Raw genomic sequence first — 20461 nt, 5'->3', positions numbered from 1 at the left:
ACAAATGCAATTCGTGAAGTAGCACTCCAAAACCGCATGACACTTGATCTATTATTGGCATCTCAGGGTGGTGTTTGCACCCTCTTGAACCAAAGTTCTTGTACGTACATTCCTGACAATGCAGGCAGTACAGGCATTATAGCCAGTGGCATTGAAAATCTTACTCGACTCTGCGATGCCGTTGTCCATGAGGAGGTTCTCCATTCCAGCTGGTTCCCTAAAACTCTGATGCCAGGCTTGGCTGTATTGCTTTGCACTTATGATCTGTGTTGCTTTCGTTGTTCTCATTTTCATGTCCTGTTGCCTGGTCCCTTTGGTGAATGAAATCTTTAGTCTCCCGCATGGTTGGCACAGGATTTGTCCGCTATTCACGGATGAACTCTGATGACCCACTGACACCGTCCGCAGCAAATGACCGACGTTTCCCTGACCTTTTCGCTCAAACTGACTGCTTGGATGACAACATGACTCATGGCCATCACTCATATTCCTCAGTCTAACTTTATTGCATGACTGAATTACAACCTGCTTATGAAGGATTTTCTTAAACCTACATTATGGTCTATGTTACAGGTTTTTCCAATTTGTTTGTTAAATGTTATCCATATCATTGTTATTTACAGTTTTTTTCCCATGGGGTTTGTCCTCCCCACAAAATGGATAGGATTGTTCAAACCGCTAGAGGCAAAATGCAAAAAGGAAACTTTTTAAAGAGACAAACACCTTAAAACCACTGGAAGTTTATCATTTTATTTTATTTTGAGTTACGTAACAATGAGAAGTTGAGGAAAATTTTAAAGTGAAACTAACAAATCTGTAGCAAAAAAATAAGGCACCTTTTTTGCTGCCTTTTGTCAACAATATATATAAAAAAAAAAAAAAATGTAGTTGCCCCTTAATACTTGCTTCTGGCCAAAAAGTCACAGGATTCAGTGGTCAAAAAGAAATATGCAATTGCAATGAAATATAAAACATTGTAAAAAGTAGAAAGTAACAGTCTTGTTTTTTTCCGCTCATGTGTAGGCTCAGAGATTAATACTAAAAAAATGGGGAAGTGGATGAGTGTATAAAAAGCAGGTTCTGTGGTATGACAGAAGTTACAGCATGACTCATTAGGAGTTAAAGAGGTATAACATGCCAACTTTGAGTAATATAAATACAGTGGACACCCACTGTTTGCGGGGGACATGTCCGCGAAAGGCGAATTTCCGTGAATAACTGACTGCTCCCAAAAATGATAAATGCCTATATTAATAGTTTAAACCACAAATATACCAATAACTATGATCCCAAAACACTTAAATAGCATTTCAAACGCTTACAAACATTTTCAAACATTGCTGTACCCTTAAAAACACAGTAAACAGCTTACAGCTAAGTACACACATACACTATGTACAGTACCTGTACATACATGCTAACAATTCTAATGGTGATAAGAATTATTGTTGCAGTGCAGTCCGGTGTAAAATAATGAGTATTTGACTGCACAGCAAAGCAGTCGTAAGTAGGTTTAGTGAAGTTCCACTGAGTTGTTATAACAGATTACATTGGTTTTGATGCTGTGTTTTATTAGTTTTGCGAAAGTATAATGCTACAAAGCTGTAGACATGGGTGCTGCCATCTTATCTATCATCCGCTCATCCTATTTATGATTGGATGAGCGGGTCAGGAACGGAGCGAGTGAGCGTGTGTGTAGGTGCAACCATAGCTAGGAGGACTAGATATGACAGCGCACTGCATCAGCCCGGCTGACCGACGTTCCTACGTGGCGGCCATGTTAGGGAGGTCGACATTCCTGTCAAAGGCAATGGATGGACACTGACATTAAGTCGTAACTTGCTGATTTCTTAACCTATTTTCATGAGGTTTACTTTTTTTTGCCAACGTCAAAGCGTGTGCTATCAATATATAACATTTGAAAAAAAGCTCCCAAAAATATTTTTACGTGTGAAAGGTAATTCCCAGTTCCCTTGTTGTAGGTGTACGGCATTGTATGCGACCGCATGCGGCACAATGTGCCAGCATCCTATTTCTTTCGGTTTTCTTGCCGTGCACACACACAGAATACGCTGATGGCTTTTACCCACCTAGCTTAAACGTTGACGTAGGCACGTAGATCAAAAGGGGCATGTTGTTTCTACCTATTCATATCTGTGGGCGGAACTTCCACCTTCTGCCTGCTGTCACGGAAGCTTGGTTGAGCGGACAACTAGTAACTGTTCGTTACTACAATACACAAATTATCATACATACTGTAGACAGTATTTTGTCATGAAAATTAAAAAAAACTTCTTTTGCCACATTACAGAAAATTGTGAGTGAAAGTGTTTTTTCCCCTCGCAACTAATGGAGGATAGATAAAAAAAAATCCGCAACTAGGTGAATTTGCGAATGTCGAACTGCAAATATGCAGGGGTCCACTGTATTCCCTTAACGCTTATAGGATTTGTTCGTTGTAAATGTTTTTCCCCCCCATCCCATTAATTAAACATTCTGTCTGAGTTGTCAGAAGTTTTTGAAGATCTCCAAGTCTCTTGGTGGAACAGAAGGGTCTTTTTTCCATTCATCATTGGGGTAAACTTCAAAGTTTGTGGTGTCGCCTTCATGGGACACTTTGGGAACTATTGGAGGCTGTGGATTTAAACAAAAGTTACAGTTAGAAGTTGTAGATTTTTTTTTTTTTAATAAATTAAATTCATTATTTCAACTCATTGATTAAACAATTATTGATGACTGTTAAAACTGACTGTCGAATCGTTCAGACTTCTTATTTCAAGGAACAATTGAATCAGTGTATTGAGGTTCATCTCCATCACTGAGGCTCGCTAATATCTCTCCAGTACTTTACACTCTAATTATGAGGCCATTATGATAGGATTCATTCCAATGACGACGCGTTCATTAAAAAAAACACTATTGAGCCTTTCTGGGACATCCTAAAGTGAAAGGTGGAGGAGCACAAGGTCTAACATCCACCAGCTCGGTGATGTCGTCATGGAGGAGTGGAAGAGAATTCATTCCAGTGGAAACATGAGAAGCTCCGGTGAACTTCATGCCCAAAAAGGTTAAGGCAGTGCTGGAAAATAAGGCTAGCCACACAAAATATTGACACTTTGGGCATTATTGGGCATTTTCATTTTGGGGTGTAGTCACCTTTGTTGCCAGCAGTTTAGACTAATGGCTGTGAGGTTTACACTGTTATACAAGCTTGACAGTGACTATGTTGTTGTAAAGTGTTATTTATTCAGTGTTTTCAAGAATGTGAGAAATGAACTCACTTTGACTTTTGTAAGATACTACGTGTAAAACAAAATTTGTGGTCACATAGCCGCATTTGAAGGTAATAAGACAAAGAAGAAGTCATAATAAGCGGTTCTTATCAATATCCGGTACCCGAGACAAAATAGCTTACTGCAGATTGTAATGTTTTTTGAAGTCGTGCATCACTATTGTAAAATATATCTGTGACAGATTTTTCAATTTGCATTGTAAACAATTACGATGATGTGTGTGTGTGTTTCATGCTTTCCATGCAGATATACAGTATAGACAAATGCAACGGCTACCAACACTAGCTAGCAGTGCTGTAAGGTTCACACGAAATCTGTAAAGGTAGCATTCAATGCAGCAACATATACAGTAAACCCCTGTGGGGTGCTGACGCAGACCCCAGAAAGATTTATGATTCCCTATAATAGTTAAAATTGTAAATATACCACCACAAACTATGATCACGAAACACTATAATATCATTTCAAGCACATCTGACTCTTAAAAATAAATTGTTCATAGACGATTTGATTTAAAAAATAATAAATGCACTCGAAGTGCAATGCGTGCTGCATTCACAACCCATAAAAAATAGCAATTGTTCAGCAATAACGAGACCTCCGTGGTTTGTTAGTTTGGCTTTTTAATAGCCACTCAGCAACGCAAAAACATATACGTGGCAAAGACTCTCAGTAACTTACATTAACCCAGTCTAAACCTTGCTCCTCCCTAACATCTCATCATCAACTCCTCCCTACATAAGATCTTCGAAGAGTCGTACATACCACACTTCAACATACTTCCTTGACACAAAATACTACTTTCCTATGAGACAGAGCATCTTGTGGCATCTTAGGGCATTTCAGAAAGAGCAATAAATAAATAAATATCAAAAATGCATTAGTATATTGGTGACTAGCTGAGGACAAGTTCCATAGAAAGGATGAATTTGGGAATAGCAAACTATGAATAGGCAGAGGCTCACTGTAGAGCAGTTTCCAGGGTTACCATTTGACAAAGCAAATCAAATGTATTTATATAGTGCATTTCATACACAGGATAACTAAATGTGCTTTTCATGATTAAAAGCATTTACAAACAAAGAAAAAACACAACTTATAAACATTTAAAACAAAGAGGAAAAAAAATACAAATACAAATAAAACAGCGTACAGTGCAAGAAATATTTGCTCTAAAAAGCATGTTTTTAACCTGGACTTAAAAACATGCACACTTGGGGGCTGACGTCACTTCTGTTGGCAACTTATTCCATTTGCGTGCAGCATAATATCTAAATTCTGCTTCACCATGTTTGCTTTGGAGTCTGTGCTCCACTATTTGACCAGAGTCTGTCGATCTCAGAGCCCTCCTGGGTTTTTATCCCATTAGCATTTCATTAATGTATTCAGGACCTAAACCGTTTAGTGATTTATAGACCAGTAGCAGAAGTTTAAAATCTATTCTAAAGACTTTAGAATTGGAGTAATATGCTCTGGCCTCTTTGTTCTGGTCAGAACCTGAGCTGGAGCTGTTTAATGCTCTTTTTAGGGAGTCCAGTCAGAAGACCATTACAATAGTCAAGTCTACTTGAGCTAAAAGCATGGATGAGCTTTTCCTGGTCTGCTTGTAACATGAAAGCCTTTACTCTGGATATGTTCTTGAGAATGTAGAAGGCAGTTTTGCTTTGATATGACTGTTGAAAGTCAGGTCGGAATCTATCAGAACACCAAGGTTTAGGACTTGGTCTTTGGTTTTTAAAGAGAGTGACTCCAGGTATTGACTAACAAGTGTTACTCCCCTTGTCAAAAGACAATGTTCCTATTTCTGGTGCATATTTAAATTCAAATTACTCCATATTGTTCCTCAAATAACTGTTTTAAGGTCATGAAAATACTTACCTTCAATTTTTTCAGTGGAACAGTCTCCCAATCGATGGCCTTGAACCATCGGTGCTTTTTCACGTCATCTGCGCCATTCTGAAGCAATGAAAAGAAGGCTGTACATTCAATCCAAACTTACCACCACCTTAATTTCAGAAAACCTGTAAAATCTGATGTGGAAAAACAAAAACTGCAGAAACAACAACAAAGTTTACGGTAAATTTACAGTGGGTATGGAAAGTATTCAGACCCCCTTAAATTTTTCACTCTTTGTTATATTGCGGCCATTTGCTAAAATAATTTGTCTTTTTTTCCCCTCATTACAGACACAGCAACCCATATTGACTGAAAAAATTGAATTGTTGAAATGTTTGCAGATGTATTAAAAAAGAAAAACTGAAATATCACACAGCCATAAGTATTCAGACCCTTTGCTCAGTATTTAGTAGAAGCACCCTTTTGAGCTAATACAGCCATGAATCTTTTGGGGAATGATGCACCTGGATTTGGGGATCCTCTGCCATTCCTCCTTGCAGATCCTCTCCAGTTCTGTCAGGTTGGATGGTGAACGTTGGTGGGCAGCCATTTTCAGGTCTCTCCAGAAATGCTCAATTGGGTTCAAGTCAGGGCTCTGGCTGGGTCATTCAAGATCAGTCACAGAGTTGTTCTGAAGCCACTCCGTTATTTTAGCTGTGTGCTTAGGGTCATTGTCTTGTTGGAAAGTGAACCTTCGGCCCAGTCTAAAGTCCTGAGGCACTCTGGAGAAGGTTTTGATCCAGGATATCCCTGTACTTGGCCGCATTCATATTTCCTTCGATTGCAACCAGTCGTCCTGTCCCTGCAGCTGAAGAACACCCCCACAGCATGATACTGCCACCACCATGCTTCACTGTTGGGACTGTAATGGCCAGGTAATGAGCAGTGCCTGGTTTTCTCCACACATACCGCTTAGAATTAAGGCCAAAAAGTTCTATCTTGGTCTTATCAGACCAGCGAATCTTATTTCTCACCATCTTGGAGTCCTTAAGGTGTTTTTTAGCAAACTCCATGCGGGCTTTCACGTGTCTTGCACTGAGGAGAGACTTCCGTCGGGCCACTCTGCCATAAAGCCCAGACTGATGGAGGACTGCAGTGATGGTTGACTTTCTAGAACTTTCTCCCATCTGCCGACTGCATCTCTAGAGCTCAGCCACAGTGATCTTTGGGTTCTTCTTTACCTCTCTCACCAAGGCTCTTCTCCCCCAATTGCTCAGTTTGGCCGGACGGCCAACTCTAGGAAGTGTTCTGGTCATCTCAAACATCTTCTATTTAAGGATTATGGAGGCCACTATGCTCTTAGGAACCTTAAGTGCAGCAAAAAAATTTTTTATAACCTTGGCCAGATCTGTGCCTTGCCACAATTCTGTCTCTGAGCTCTTCAGGCAGTTCCTTTAAACTCATGATTCTCATTTGCTCTGACATGCACTGTGAGCTGTAAGGTCTTATATAGACAGGTGTGTGGCTTTCCTAATTAAGTCCAATCAGTATTATTGGGCGCAGGCATGGTAAAACATACACTAGCTTAAAACATACGGTAGCATGCATGTATGCACGCTAAAACATACGCCAGCGGGAGCAAAACTGAGTTTGGTTGTACTTTATTGAAGTATTTAACAATGTACTCACGTTATTTTTTGATCAATCCTCATTCACGAATTCATCAAAGTCCTCATCTTCTGTATCCGAAATGAACAGCTGGGTTCTCCATCAAACACGCTGGGTTCCCTCTCGTCATTGTCTGTCTCGTTGCCGTGCGGCTCCTCAGAAGTGATGCCGGCTTTTATGAAAGCTCGAACAACAGTGCAAGCAGACACGTTACCCCAAGCATCCACAATCCATTCACAAATAGTGGCGTAACTCGCCCGGCGCTGCCTCCTAGTCTTAGTAAAGCTGTGTTGTCATCTGTCATCCATCGCTCCCAAGCCGCTCGCAACTTCACTTTGAACGCCCTGTTTACACCGATGTCCAGCAGTTGGAGTTCCTTCGTCAAGCCTCCCGAAATGATGGCAAGCTCAGAGTTATTGCACTCAGTCGAATGGTGACTGTAGAGACGCTTGTCCCGGCTGTTCTTTGCTCATTAATCCATTGCTCGAGTTGGTCTTCCAACTTGGGCCACCTCACCTTGTTTCCGTGGATACTCAGCTTCGTCTTCTTGACTTTGCGAAGCTCGTTTTCCTGCTTCCTCCACTTGCGAACCATGGATTGGTTGATCTTGAATTCTCTCGCGGCTGCTCGATTCCCATGTTCCCCCGCGTAACTGATACCTTGCAGTTTAAACTGTGCTTCGTAAGCGCCATTTTCGGGGGTCCTTAGCCAAACCGATGTTGTTTTGCACAATGCACATACCAGCACTATATACACCTACTGGGGATGTGCCTTTAGCGTCCTCTTTCCCCCGCACCCTTTAACGTCCGCATGCTGTCCTCAGCCACGTCCGCCTTTCCTCTATATAAGCAGCGTGTCGGCAGGCAATGCTCCCAGTCAGTCAAGCGAAGCGCTCATCAAAGTCACACAACAACATTTACAGATTTTGGAACTTGGTGCACAGATAAGGCGCGCCGCATTATAAGGCGCCCCGTCCATTTTGGAGAAAATTTAAGACTTTTAAGTGCGCCTTATGGTCGTGAAACTACAGTAAATGATTTTAGCAAATGGCTGCAATATAACAGAGTGAAAAATTTAAGGGGGTCTGAATACTTTACTCACTGTAAATGGAAAGTTGAGCAGGGAGATTTAGGAAATAAGCACAAAAACAAACATTTAGGTTTCTTTTACAGCCGTGCAAAATACAATTAAAAGCTTGATATTTCAACAGATTTATTCGTTAGCAGAACTTGATCAAGTTTGAAGTAATTCCCATGAAAAGTTTCCAACTTTGAAAATTCACAGAATTTTACAACCCTAAGTACGGCAGAGGCAGCAACATACTTTGGGTTTGGCTTTTCACCAGTAGGATTTAGGGTTTGAACAACCTTTTCTGTTGATAAAGAACATTTATAAACTAACCATGGTGTCCCCAAAAATTGGCATATAGCAAATATGGCGTTTTATACGCTGTATTAATTTTCAAACGTTCAATGAAAAGAAAAACTCACCTTCATGTTGCCAAGTCGTCTGGCTCGGTCAATTACCAGAAACCTCTTGATTAGGTCTCTGTGGAAAACAATAAGTCTGTAAATCTTTCACCGAGATTGGTGACCAGTTCAGGGTGTACCCTGCCTCTCGCCCAGAGTCAGCTGGGAGAGGCTCCAGCACACCCCGCAGAGTGAGGATAAGCAGTACGGAAAATAGATGGCTGGATGGATGGATGCTACTCAAAGGCACCACCTAGTGACAAATATCACATACCATTGAAATAATACTGTATGTATTATTTTGACTTTGGACCATCAATTTTGGAAGGTCTTGGTTGTTATTTGACTATATACTTAACAGCAGTGATTGTGAAAGTGTGATATGCGTACCACTAGTGGTATATGGGCTAGCTCTAGTGGTATGCAAAATAATTACGGAATAAAATGTTCAAAATGTGCATAATCTGCATGCTTGAAGGTTTTTTTTTTTCTAATCCAGTACAGTTCAGTTGTATTTAACCTTTGTGCAATACATTTCAATTGAACAATGAGGCCTACTTTGCAGCTGTATTTTAATATTGGTCATTATTGTGGTATTTTTTGAGGTGGTACTTGATGTAAGACGTTTGAGAGCCAGTGCACAACAGCATATAGCTACTATTCATGTAGAAGTGGGTTATCAATGTCAAAGTCCGACATTAAGCCTTTTTAGGTGGTGGCCCGATAACATGAGCCAAGTTGTGGTGGCCCTGTCAGAACCTCTATTGGCCCTGGACATTCATAATATGTTCAGTTTTTGTGATTATTTTGTTATTAGCATCTTTATACTGTATTATTTAAGCCCCTTTAAGAAATTATTAGTACAACTGCATTCATGGCTGTGACTGTGTATTGACCTTTTCTGCCAGTCGCGGTTTTTCCTTGCGTCATCACAACATCCTGTCTGGTGATAAAGGTATTTCAGTCCGCAACTGAAAATGCACTTTTGAGCCATTTTCGGCAGGTGAAAATTTTCGGTGACTTTGAAATTTCTGCTGACCCAAGCAGACCAGCGTCTGTACAGAGGTGGTGGCATTGGACAGCGGCGTAGTGGCCCCAGCCACCGTTAATGTCGGACCCTGCTGTCTAAATATTTCTGGTCCTAACAATGAACATCAATTGACCAACAACAAACTCTCATCCAGATTTTCCCTCCTTTCAGGCAAATTCAACCACAGTCACAGTCTCATGTGAATACGTCAGTGAGAGGTGACACGTATAAAAGTTCAAGATTTCCTTGCAACCTTGCTCAGAATGGTGGATTCTAAGACTTTAATCAGCGGCGGTCTGAGCTTGAATGCCGCCTCGTGCAAGCGGGTGCAAATTCCCGAACCAAACATAACAGGTAGTGTGCCTTTACACAGTAGAAAACGATTTCTGGCAGTAATGCCACCTTGTGCAGCCACACATATCGCCCATGCCAGAAACCGCCCCTGATGGTATTATTAGGCATTAGGCTTCCAAAAGAAATGCCACTACCACTCTAATGACAAAGCCACATTTGCCTCAGTCAGTTACAAAGCAGTCTGAGTGAAAGCCACTTTTTGTTTTTGTTTTTAAATGAAAGCTTACTTGACGTAAAAATCCAGATGACGCGGGAAATCCAGTTTTCCAGCCAGAATCTTCTGGTAGATTCCAAATGGATTGTCATCAAAAAAAGGTGGATGCCTGGAGAGAAAGAATCAAAAATGATTTATTTGGATCTCAACACAACAGATTTAAATGTGGCACTGTATTAACTAATAATAACATTGCCTTGGTGACCATACACAGTATAACCTTCTTTGTGTTTCCAAACCTTGATTGAGCTCCGGCACATGTAATGTAAATAGAATGTAAAATACAGTCCCCTCCAAAAGTATTGCAACGGCAGGGTAAATTCCTTTGTGTTTTTTGTACACTGAAGACATTTAGGTTTCAGATTCTAAGATGAATATGAGACAAAAGTTTAGAATTCCGGCTTTTATTTCATGGTATTTACATCTAGATGTGTTAAACAACTCAGGAGAGAGCACCCTTTATTTGAAGCCACCCACTTTTTAAGTGAGCAAAGGTATTGGAACAGACATGATTAAATTAACTTAAAATGAATAACATTTAGTATTTGGTGCCATAACCCTTACTTGCAATAACTGCATCAATACTTTGATTCCATGTTTTTCTTCAGCTTCTGACTATTTCATGCTTCTTCTGCGCCTCTGTGCATCTGGCTTAAAATCAGTATTGTGTATTGAGCAGTACGCACCCAGCCAACATTTCAAAGATGAGAATGCCAAGAGCCCACCAGTCCACGGCACGGCAATGACCTTTGCTCTGGATAACTTCTGGAGCAAGATACTCTGGAGTGCCACATAGTGTCCAGGTTCTATTTGGGAAGACAAAAACAGAATGATGCCAGGCTCCTAAAATATTCTACCAAGTGTTGAACTCATTATTAATGTGTGTGTGTGTTGTGTTCAATATTGAAAAATAATTACTTTGACTTACTTGATCTTTTTAAATACTTTCGTATGAGGAAATATCAACATTACGCAAATGACCCCAAGCCATAGTTAATTAATTATGTCTCGTATACACACTTGGACAACATTCTTAGTACTCACTATAAAAACTATGATTAAAAATGGACTTAAAACCGATGAATAAAAATCAAGCTCTAATTTATCTTATGTCGACAGGTGCACATGGCTCATTAATTTCACTGTTTGATTGCCAAACAAGGGTTGTGAACAAAAACATTAAGATAACAGTACCATTATCATCTGACCATACTACTGTTTTTTTGCGGTTATAACCCTTGAAGTCAGTTTCCCAACCAGAGGTACCCATACTCCTAGGGGTACGCGAGCACATGCAGGGGGTACGTTGAAACAGGCTTGGACTGGTCTCACGGAATACATGTACCAGCGTTACGTACTCAGGATTAAAAATAATAATAAAAAAAGATACTATAGTTTTGTAAACTTTCACGAGAGACGACTGTCTAACTACCTGAGTTTCCTCCTTACTGTCGTCAGATGCCGTGTTCGGCTGTGAAATTGTTGTCACCAATAACGAGGGTAAGTTGACTTGTGTGCTTATTTTTATGATTATAGTCTACAAAAACCATTCAACTTTGAAGTTGAGCCTCCTAACGTGATTTTACATCATATAAGCTATAACCCTCTTAGTATGTTTGATTCCTTTTGGCGCAATCATTCAACACGCACACAGCGTCTGAGAGCTAAGAGGTGGCCCTTATTCAAGTTTAGAAACCTGATTTTATCAATTTGTTTTATTCATTCAAATTTGGGAGGCTTGTTAACATTACTCTTTTCTGCGGTGTGTCGAATTTCTGTGCCATTTTTTTGGGCCTGCTTCGTGTCACTTTAAAGTGTGTGTGTGTGGAGGGGGGGGCGAGAGAGAGATGGCTACTGATGCAAACACTCGCTTGCTTTCACAGTAGTGGGCCAGCAACCTTGTCAGGAGTTTACCAGAGCAACAAGTGGGCACAACATACAGTATAGTAGCTACATGGAGCACAGCCAGCACGGCCACTGGCTGAATAGCCGTGTTGATGTCCCAAAAGCGGCTTGTTTAAAAGCAAAGGAAGGGACGGTAACTCTTGATCATATTCACTCGAGGATTTTTTTCCATTTTGAATAACATTTACAAAGAAAACTGAGCTGTCAGAGCCATTCGGATTGCTGGTGACTTTGGCTATGCGGGAGGTAGCCGAAGAGCCCACAGCTAAATTGTAAGTAAACATTTCACTGTCCTGTCACAAATCATTCACTGCTTTACTATTTAAATAATGTATTACCGCTGCTAAACCTGTCACCGGGAACTTTTTCCACAGTGACGTTACGTATCGTCGTCATGTATCATAATTGTGTGTGAGTGACCGTGCGTACGCCTGTGTAAACCTTAATTTGTCTCTTTTTTCCATTTCACTCGTAATAACAAACAATGAGTGTTTGGATCATGTGGAAAGGTTTTAAAAACGTTATGAAGCTGGTAAATGTAATTTCCCTCACAGGATGAATAAAGTATATATCGATCTATAAGTCTATCTATGTAAGTAAGGTATTGCTTTCTGGGACAGTTCGAAAACAGTTTTCCTCATGCAAATAAGCAATTGTTCCATCCATCCATTTTCTGAGCCGCTTATCCTCACAAGGGTCGCGGGAGTGCTGGAGCCTATCCCAGCTATCATCGGGCAGGAGGCGGTCGCCAGCCAATCGCAGGGCACATAGAAACAAACAACTATTCGCACTCACATTCACACCTACGGGAAATTTAGAGTCGTCAATTAACCTACCACGGATGTTTTTGGGATGTGGGAGGAAACCGGAGTGCCCGGAGAAAAGCCATGCAGGCACGGGGAGAACATGCAGGCGAGGCCGGGGATTGAACCCCGGTCCTCAGAACTGTGAGGTAGACGCTCTAACCAGGCGTTCACCATGCCGCCGCAAAAAAAATATTTGTTTAAAATGTTCTTAAATCCATGTATCCAGCATTGAGCACGTCTGCCCATCGGGGTGCTCCGGCTTCCTCCCACATTGCAAAACCATGTATATTAAACATTCATAAGACTTAAAAGAACAGCTAAAGAAAAATATTGTATTATTTGTCATTTTTTAGCACATTTGGTATTAGAGTAATTAAATGTTATATATATATATATATATATATATATATATAAAGTATGAAAAAGCTGTACACTTTCATTCCAATATGACACAGGTAGGTATGACTGCATATATGTACAGTTGTGCTCATAAGTTTACATACCCTGGCAGAATGTGTTTTTTCTCTCTTTTTTTTTTATATGACTGACTGAACAACAAGCACCATTCATTTCTTTATGATTATGTTTTGTTTAATGATAATGCTTTTCTGAAATTTGAATCCCATTAAAATAAAATTAAATGTGTTTCGCCTGGTCCTTCATGTTTTCTTTAAATAATTGTACCCAGCTGACAAATTCTGCCTGGGTAATCAAACATATGAGCACAACTGTGTGTTTTCTAATTTACTAGATAAAAGTAGTAGTAGTTAATTTCAAAATAAGAGAAAGTAAATTGAAAAAATTATTACGCGTTCAAATAAAGTGCGTAACTTCAGAATAATTATTTGAAAAAAAACTAACAAAATACACATAATACTTAATGTTTCGATCATATGGGTAGAAGCAAACTCATGCATTGTAAAAATGCATTATACATTGGTAGAAGAGTTTTCCACAATTTTGAGGTCAACTTTGGGTGTGCGTATTATACATGGGTGCGCGTTATACACGAGAAATTACGGTATCCCTCCCAACCCTGTGTGGAAACATTTAATAACTTATTTCCAAGATAAGTAAATATTCTCATTCATTTTATATGGCTGTCAATAAAACGGGCTATGCGCTACAACTAGTTTACCTGGGAAGACAATAGCTGTGGTACAGCCTAGCCAAAATCAAAACAGCGTACAGGCAAATATGGATAAATGGCTGACACGTCCAGTTGCTCTGGTGTAAGGAAGATGGTTCATATAAAACTTGGTAAATGTTATAAAAATTATATAAAACAAAGGCAGGTTTACTCTTTATTTGGATTTCATTTTTTTTAATTTATATTATTTATTTTCAATGTATAAGTTGAGTTAAAGGATGACATTCAGTCAATCAATTTTCGGTACTGCTTCTCCTCACTAGGGTCACGGGCATGCTGGACCCTATCCCAGCTGACTCTTGGCGAGAGGTAGGGTACACCCTGAACTGGTCGCCAGCCAATAGCAGGGCACATATAAACTCAAACTCACACCTGATTTTCATTCAATAAGCAGTTTCATTAACTTCTACCGGTACTTTTGGAGAATCATCAACACGTATGAGTGAGGGGGTACTCATGGTATGACAAAAATGTTCAGGGGGTACACAAGACAAAAAAGGTTGGGAACCACTGCTTTAACCCAGGTCCTCAGAACTGTGAGGTTGACGCTCTAACCAGTCGTCCACCGTGCCGCCTTGTGTACTTAATTGCTCAAAAAATTATATTTACAATAAATAATGTATCTTTGTTCCTGTATATATGCCAGAGAGCCATAGTGACAGACAGAACAAATGAATGGTCTTCTATTACATGGTAGGAAGTACACACATTAATGTCTCCACTTTTTGTTACATTTTTGTTTGTTGGTGTGCCGTGAGATTTTTCAATTGTAAAATATGTTCTTTCGCTCCATAAAGGTTGGAAATCACTGCTCTAGTCAGATCGTGTATTCTAATCAGTCAGGTCAAAGCAACATTACAACATGACAGAAATAATGGGAGCTAACTTACTGTAATTAAAATACTTTATTTTTAATTAAATGACTTCACCCACACCGAAACTTTAAAGCATGATTCGATAGAACGGCGGCATGTTTATGTACATTTGTGTGTTTTTCTTGAAGGCAATAGTACCAACAATTTTGTGTAACCCTACCATGACAGCCACATGGCCTGTGGATTACCAATAAAGCCCATCCATATTTAACATACTAACTTCTCAAGCTGCAAAAATGACTAATTAAATGACCTGCATTGAGAAAAAATGTTTTGTGTGAAATATTTTGTCGAGTTTATCACCCTCCTCCTTACCACATGCATATTGTTGTACAACCCCAATTCCAATGAAGTTGGGACGTTGTGTTAAACATAAATAAAAACAGAATATAATGATTTGCAAAGCATGTTCAACCTGTATTTACTTGAATACATTACAAAGTTACAACGTTATTTAATGTTCAAAATGATAAACTTGATTGTTTTTAGCAAATAATCATTCACTTAGAATTTTATGGCTGCAACACATTCCAAAAAAGCTGGGATAGGTGGCAAAAAATACTGAGAAATTTGAGGAATGCTCATCAAACACCTGTTTGGAACATCCCACAGGTGTATAGGCTAATTGGGATCAGGTGGGTGCCATGATTGGGTATAAAAGGAGCTTCCCTGAATTGCTCAGTCATTCACAAGCAAAGATGGGGTGAGGTTCACCTCTTTGTGAACAAGTGCGTGAGAAAATAGTCCAACAGTTTAAGGACAATGTTCCTCAACGTACAATTACAAGGAATTTAGGGATTTCATCATCTACGGTCCATAATATAATCAAAAGGTTTAAAGAATCTGGAGAAATCACTGCATGTAAGCGGCAAGGCCGAAAACCAACATCGAATGCCGGTGACATTCGATCCCTCAGGCGGCACTGCATCAAAAAACGACATCAATGTGTAAAGGATATCACCACATGGGCTCAGGAACACTTCAGAAAACCAATGTCAGTACATACAGTTCGACGCTACATCCGCAAGTGCAACTTGAAACTCTACTATGCAAAGCAAAAGCCATTTATCAACAACACCCAGAAACGCCGCCGGCTTTTCTGGGCCCGAGCAAATCTAAGATGGACTGATGCAAAGTGGAAAAGTTTTCTGTGGTCCGACGAGTCCACATTTCAAAATGTTTTTGGAAATTGTGGACGTCGTGTCCTCCGGGCCAAAGAGGAAAAGAACCATCCTGACTGTTATGGACGCAAAGTTGAAAAGCCAGCATCTGTGATGGTATGGGGCTGTGTTAGTGCCAATGGCATGGGTAACTTACACATCTGTGAAGGCACCATTAAAGCGGAAAGGTACATACAGGTTTTGGAGAAAAATATGCTGCCATCCAAGAAACGTCTTTTTCATGAACGTCCCTGTTATTTCAGCAAGACAATGCCAAACCACATTCTGCACGTGTTACAACAGCGTGGCTTCATAGTAAAAGAGTGCGGGTACTAGACTGCCCTGCTTGCAGTTCACACCTGTCTCCCATTGAAAACGTGTGGCGCATTATGAAGCGTAAAATACGACAACGTGTTGAAAGCTGAAGCAAGAATGGGAAATAATTGCACCTACAAAGCTTCAACAATTAGTGTCCTCAGTTCCCAAATGTTTATTGAATGTTGTTAAAAGAAAAGGTGATGTAGCACAGTGGTAAACATGACCCTGTCCCAGCTTATTTGGAACGTGTTGCAGCCATAAAATTCCAAGTTAATGATTATTTGCTAAAAACAATAAAGTTTATCATTTTGAACATTAAATAACTTGCCTTTGTAATGTATTCAATTAAATATAGGTTTAACATTATTTGCAAATCATTGTATTCTGTTTTTATTTATGTTTAACACAACCTCCCAACTTCATTGCAATTGGGGTTGTAAAAGAGATGTGAATCTTAAATCCTAACAGATCAACTACATGGATCCTGATTGTACCTGTCCGAAAGCTTCTTCGCAAAGCCAAAGTCAGTCAGGCGGATGTGCCCTTCCCTGTCCAGCAGGATGTTCTCTGGCTTCAGGTCACGGTAAACTATGTCTTTGGAGTGGAGGTACTCGATAGCGCAGACTATCTCAGAGGCGTAGAACACACCAGTGCCGTTACTGAAGCGGCCTCGGCTGCGAAGATAGCTGAATAGCTCACCGCCAGGCACGTAGTCCATCAACATATAAAGGAAGCATTCGTCATGGTGTGTCCAAAACCTGACAAAGAACAAAAAACAGGGTAGTAACATTTATAGTCAATTTCAGCATTTCCCAACCTTTTTTGAGTCAAGGCACATAAATTAGCAAAGAAAAATCCCACAGTGTAAAATTTGTCTGGTCTCAGCGTGCCTGCTTGATTTTCTCCGGTTACTCCTGTTTCCTCCCACATTCCAAAAACATGCATGGTAGGTTGATTGAAGACTCTAAATTGTCTGTAGGTGTGACTAGGAGAGTGAATGGTTGTTTGGCTATATGTGCCCTGCGAATGGCTGGTGACCGGTTCGCGGTGTACCCTGCCTCTCGCCCAGAGTCAGCTGAGATAGACTCCCGCATACTCGCGACACTAGTGAGGATAAGCGGTACCGAAAATGGATGGTTGGTATCGCGGTACTTTTCTAATACCGGTGTTATGCGTCAACTGGCTTTGGATTCTGAAAGTGGAATGTGAATGTTCTTCATATCCTCAGATATGTCAATCTTCATTTACTGCAATAATTTGTTCCAATTATCCCAGTTATTATGGTTTGGGCTATACAATTGAGTGTGAGTCGTGCCACTTCAGTCTATAACACCGGTATAGCGTGAAACCCAAGTGGCCTTTTATTGACGAATAAAAAGTTCCACTTAGAATGTCTAAGAGAGATTTTGTTGCAAATCTGTTGATGTTTTTTAAAGTTACCTCTTTGTATTTTCCATGAAGTCTAAAATCTGAATCAATTGATCTTGAGTATGACATGGACAGGGTATATTACAGGGTTGGGCCTTTGCAGGAAACCATGGGGAACAAACTTACAGTCGTATGAGGAAGGGGTGGTTGACCTCTTTCAGAACCGCCTTCTCGTTGTGTACATGCTGCTCCTGCTTCAGGCGAATCACATCAGGGATCCTCATCTGTTTCAGAGCATAGAAGGTCCTGCTGTTCTTGTCTCTAACCAGATATACTCGACCAAAAGTTCCCGTACCTGAGTAAAAGGGACACAAGACAGCAAGGGTATTCTTAAGCGGGGTACACACATACCGCTAACCAGGCCAAATTTTTAAGCATTCCCACCTCCACTTCTGATCAAAGTCAGCAAAAGCCTGATTATGTCTCTAAAAGATGATCCTGAATGATTAGCCTATAGTGTGGGGTGTGCCGAGGGTGTTTTTTAATTTTTCTTTTCTTTGTGCTCTACTCAGAAAACGGTTGGGTTCAACATCGTAAATGTTAAACCTGTTCAATATTTATTCTATTTTGTTGCAATTGCTACGCACTCTGTGATTATGACATGAAAGAAAGACAGCCAATTAGGAAGCGATCCATAGCTTGTGCTGTTAGCGGACACAAACAGAGAAGCAACCGGCTGTGTTGAGTTTTTCTATAAATGAACGTGCTTCTCAAAGTCACGCTCCACAAATGACAAAATAACAAGGAAAAGTTTGCAACCTCTAGTTACCAGATAAGCTGTTGGTGGATATATGTAGGTGGTGCGTTGGTCCTCCGGAGTAAAACCACACACGAGAAAGAGCAGTAAGCACATGCATGCCAATTTTTTCCTCATCATGTGTGCGGGTCTTTCACATTTTTAAAATCAGATGTTAAAAATTGGTCTGTGTGCAACCCATTTTAGGCTGTGTTCATGCTTTGTCTGCACAAACACAGCTTTGGCTGGGTTAATGTTACCTGTAGTGCAATATTGGCTCCAAATATCAGTTATCAGCCTACTTGACTACAAATAATATCAGCCCTAAAAAAAAAGCAAGAAAAAAAAACCACATTGTTGGGGGTGTATGTGACAAAACACCTAAACATTTTATTGTATAGCTGTCAATGCAACACAAAACACAATAAAGACCTTTTTTTTTTTTTAAGTTTAGTTTTGTTGTTAAACATTTTTAGTTCAAGTCAGTGGTGGTCATCATTTTCTGCCACCCGGAAGCGGCTAGGCGCCTATTGCTACGCGTGCATTCTGAAAGGTGTAAGGCCAAATGGAAAGAAGATCTTGGTGGTCAGAGATGTTGTTGCAACTCACCTACTATGGCGATGCTCACCAGGTCATCAAGGGAATACCGCTGGTGATTGTCTTCGCTCGAGGAATCGCTGCTACTGACATTTTCTTTGGAACAGTTAGTGTCCTTGCTAACTCCGGTATCTGCTTTTGAGGACGCCATGAGTCACGTCCGAGGCTAATTGTTTTGGTTTGAAAATGTCGGAGGTTGAAATAAATACGCAGTGTCATATTCCAAGCATGAACTAAGGGAGAAGAGTGTCAAAAATCTGGTGACATTTTCTCTCCGGTACAGTCAGTCAGTGGACATTTGGGGCCTCGACAGGAGAACGAGACAAAAGAAGTTGGTGACAAGTGAAAGCTGAGTGGTGAGCTAAAAAAAAGACCTGAAGCATCGCAACAATTGTTTTAAAAAAGGAGCGTGCGAAACTACCAAAGAGACCTGCATGTGAAAAATTGCTTGACAGATGAATCCCCAACGCCTCCACATTTCCTCGTATATTTACGCCGAACGCACTATTGTACGCATGCGCATCTGTTTTTCTTCCGTTTATTGGCGGTTGACAACCGATTTAAAGATGCTATACCGCCCCCTTGCGGCGCAGAATTGGTTTTATTTTCCAGCCATCCATTTTGTAATGTATACTAATGATGTATTTCACCATTTTTATTGAGAGCCCAGGCAGCATATTTTATATTAGCACAATCTGAAATATGTCACAAGCCGTATAAACACTGAAATAGTGATGAGCTATCAATATAATAAATAATAAATCCCGGTAATCATTTTCAGACTTGAAGTGAAATCTGATGAGCTCTCTCACAGAATACACGTTACGTAGTAGGTACTAAAGTAGATTTTATGTATCAGTACTTGAAAAGTTATTTTTCGTACTCCTTACATTACAGAGCCTGTACCTTTTCCTTTTTTACTCCAAGGAGTCAAATCAGTAGAAAGTAGGCGTACTACGTTCACCAGTCTTTTTTCTTCAGAGTATTTGTACTTTTACTTGAGTACAATGCGTGAGTAATTTTGACACCGAGAATGACTCTTTTGGTTATTGCCCGCTTACGGCTTTATATGTGATGTCTTTGGGGCCACCGGCATGTTGGGAGGCTTGTAAAATGGGATGTTTTGCAAAGCATTATGGGTCAGCGAGAAATCGGGAAGCTGATGAGTTTAGTGAAGTGTTGGGGTGGGGTCCTTGATGTGTGAGGTTGCCAGGCAACTGCAAGGGAGAGAGCCGCTGAAGGTCAGGATAATGTTAGTTGGAGGGTGATGGCCATCTAGGCTTGTCGTAACCTCTTTCCTCTTCTTTCTGTACATTTTCATGTTTCATTCTTCAACTTCTTATTTTTAACAGACTTAATGAATCCTATTTAAAGATTTCACCATTGACACAAGCTATTACCATTGGCCAATGTTGTACCTGAACGAGTTCAATGAATGAAAGTTCATGAATTAGTTGATATTTTGGTCGAACTTGAACTGAACTTAGTTCATTTCTGTCTGATGAACGTTATCGAGAAAGCGCTCATTCTGGCGCCTGTGAACGGGTTTCGAAGGACAGTTCATTTTCACTAAAGAGTGCCAGGTTTTGTTAGGGACTTCCAGGACAAAACCCGGCTGAATA

The 20461-nt window shown here is 40.3% G+C and overlaps 1 protein-coding gene and 1 long non-coding RNA gene across 2 annotated transcripts in view; one reads left to right on the top strand and one right to left on the bottom strand.

The window, feature by feature from the left end:
* Positions 1–734: 734 nt before the first annotated feature.
* Positions 735–19364, bottom strand: prkx (protein kinase X-linked). The gene is made up of 8 exons (XM_061784229.1): positions 18852–19364; positions 17633–17801; positions 16573–16836; positions 10551–10670; positions 9878–9973; positions 8288–8345; positions 5172–5249; positions 735–2634 (listed from the first exon to the last, which is right to left on the bottom strand). The coding sequence occupies exons 1-8, from the start codon at positions 18988–18990 to the stop codon at positions 2509–2511; spliced, it is 1050 nt and encodes a 349-aa protein (XP_061640213.1). The 5' UTR covers positions 18991–19364; the 3' UTR covers positions 735–2508.
* The window catches only part of LOC133483284 (uncharacterized), a 104911-nt gene continuing 95129 nt past the window's right edge, over positions 10680–20461 (top strand). Inside the window, exon 1 of the long non-coding RNA XR_009790074.1 lies at positions 10680–12041. This is a non-coding gene — a long non-coding RNA (uncharacterized LOC133483284). The remainder of the gene's footprint in view (positions 12042–20461) is intronic.

The sequence above is a fragment of the Phyllopteryx taeniolatus genome, chromosome 1 (assembly GCF_024500385.1).
Source record: "Phyllopteryx taeniolatus isolate TA_2022b chromosome 1, UOR_Ptae_1.2, whole genome shotgun sequence".
NCBI lineage: Eukaryota > Metazoa > Chordata > Actinopteri > Syngnathiformes > Syngnathidae > Phyllopteryx > Phyllopteryx taeniolatus.
Note: the sequence above shows the minus strand (reverse complement) of the source record. Positions and strands in the feature narration are given on the sequence as shown.

Coding starts and splice junctions, on each gene's coding strand:
- prkx (XM_061784229.1), bottom strand. CDS start 18,990: ATGGCGTCCTCAAAAGCAGATACCGGAGTTAGCAAGGACACTAACTGT. Junction 16,837..17,632: donor CACCCCTTCCTCATACGACT/GTAAGTTTGTTC, acceptor GTTCTTTGTCAG/GTTTTGGACACACCATGACG. Junction 10,671..16,572: donor GCGAAGAAGCTTTCGGACAG/GTACAATCAGGA, acceptor CTTCCCAAATAG/AACCTGGACACTATGTGGCA.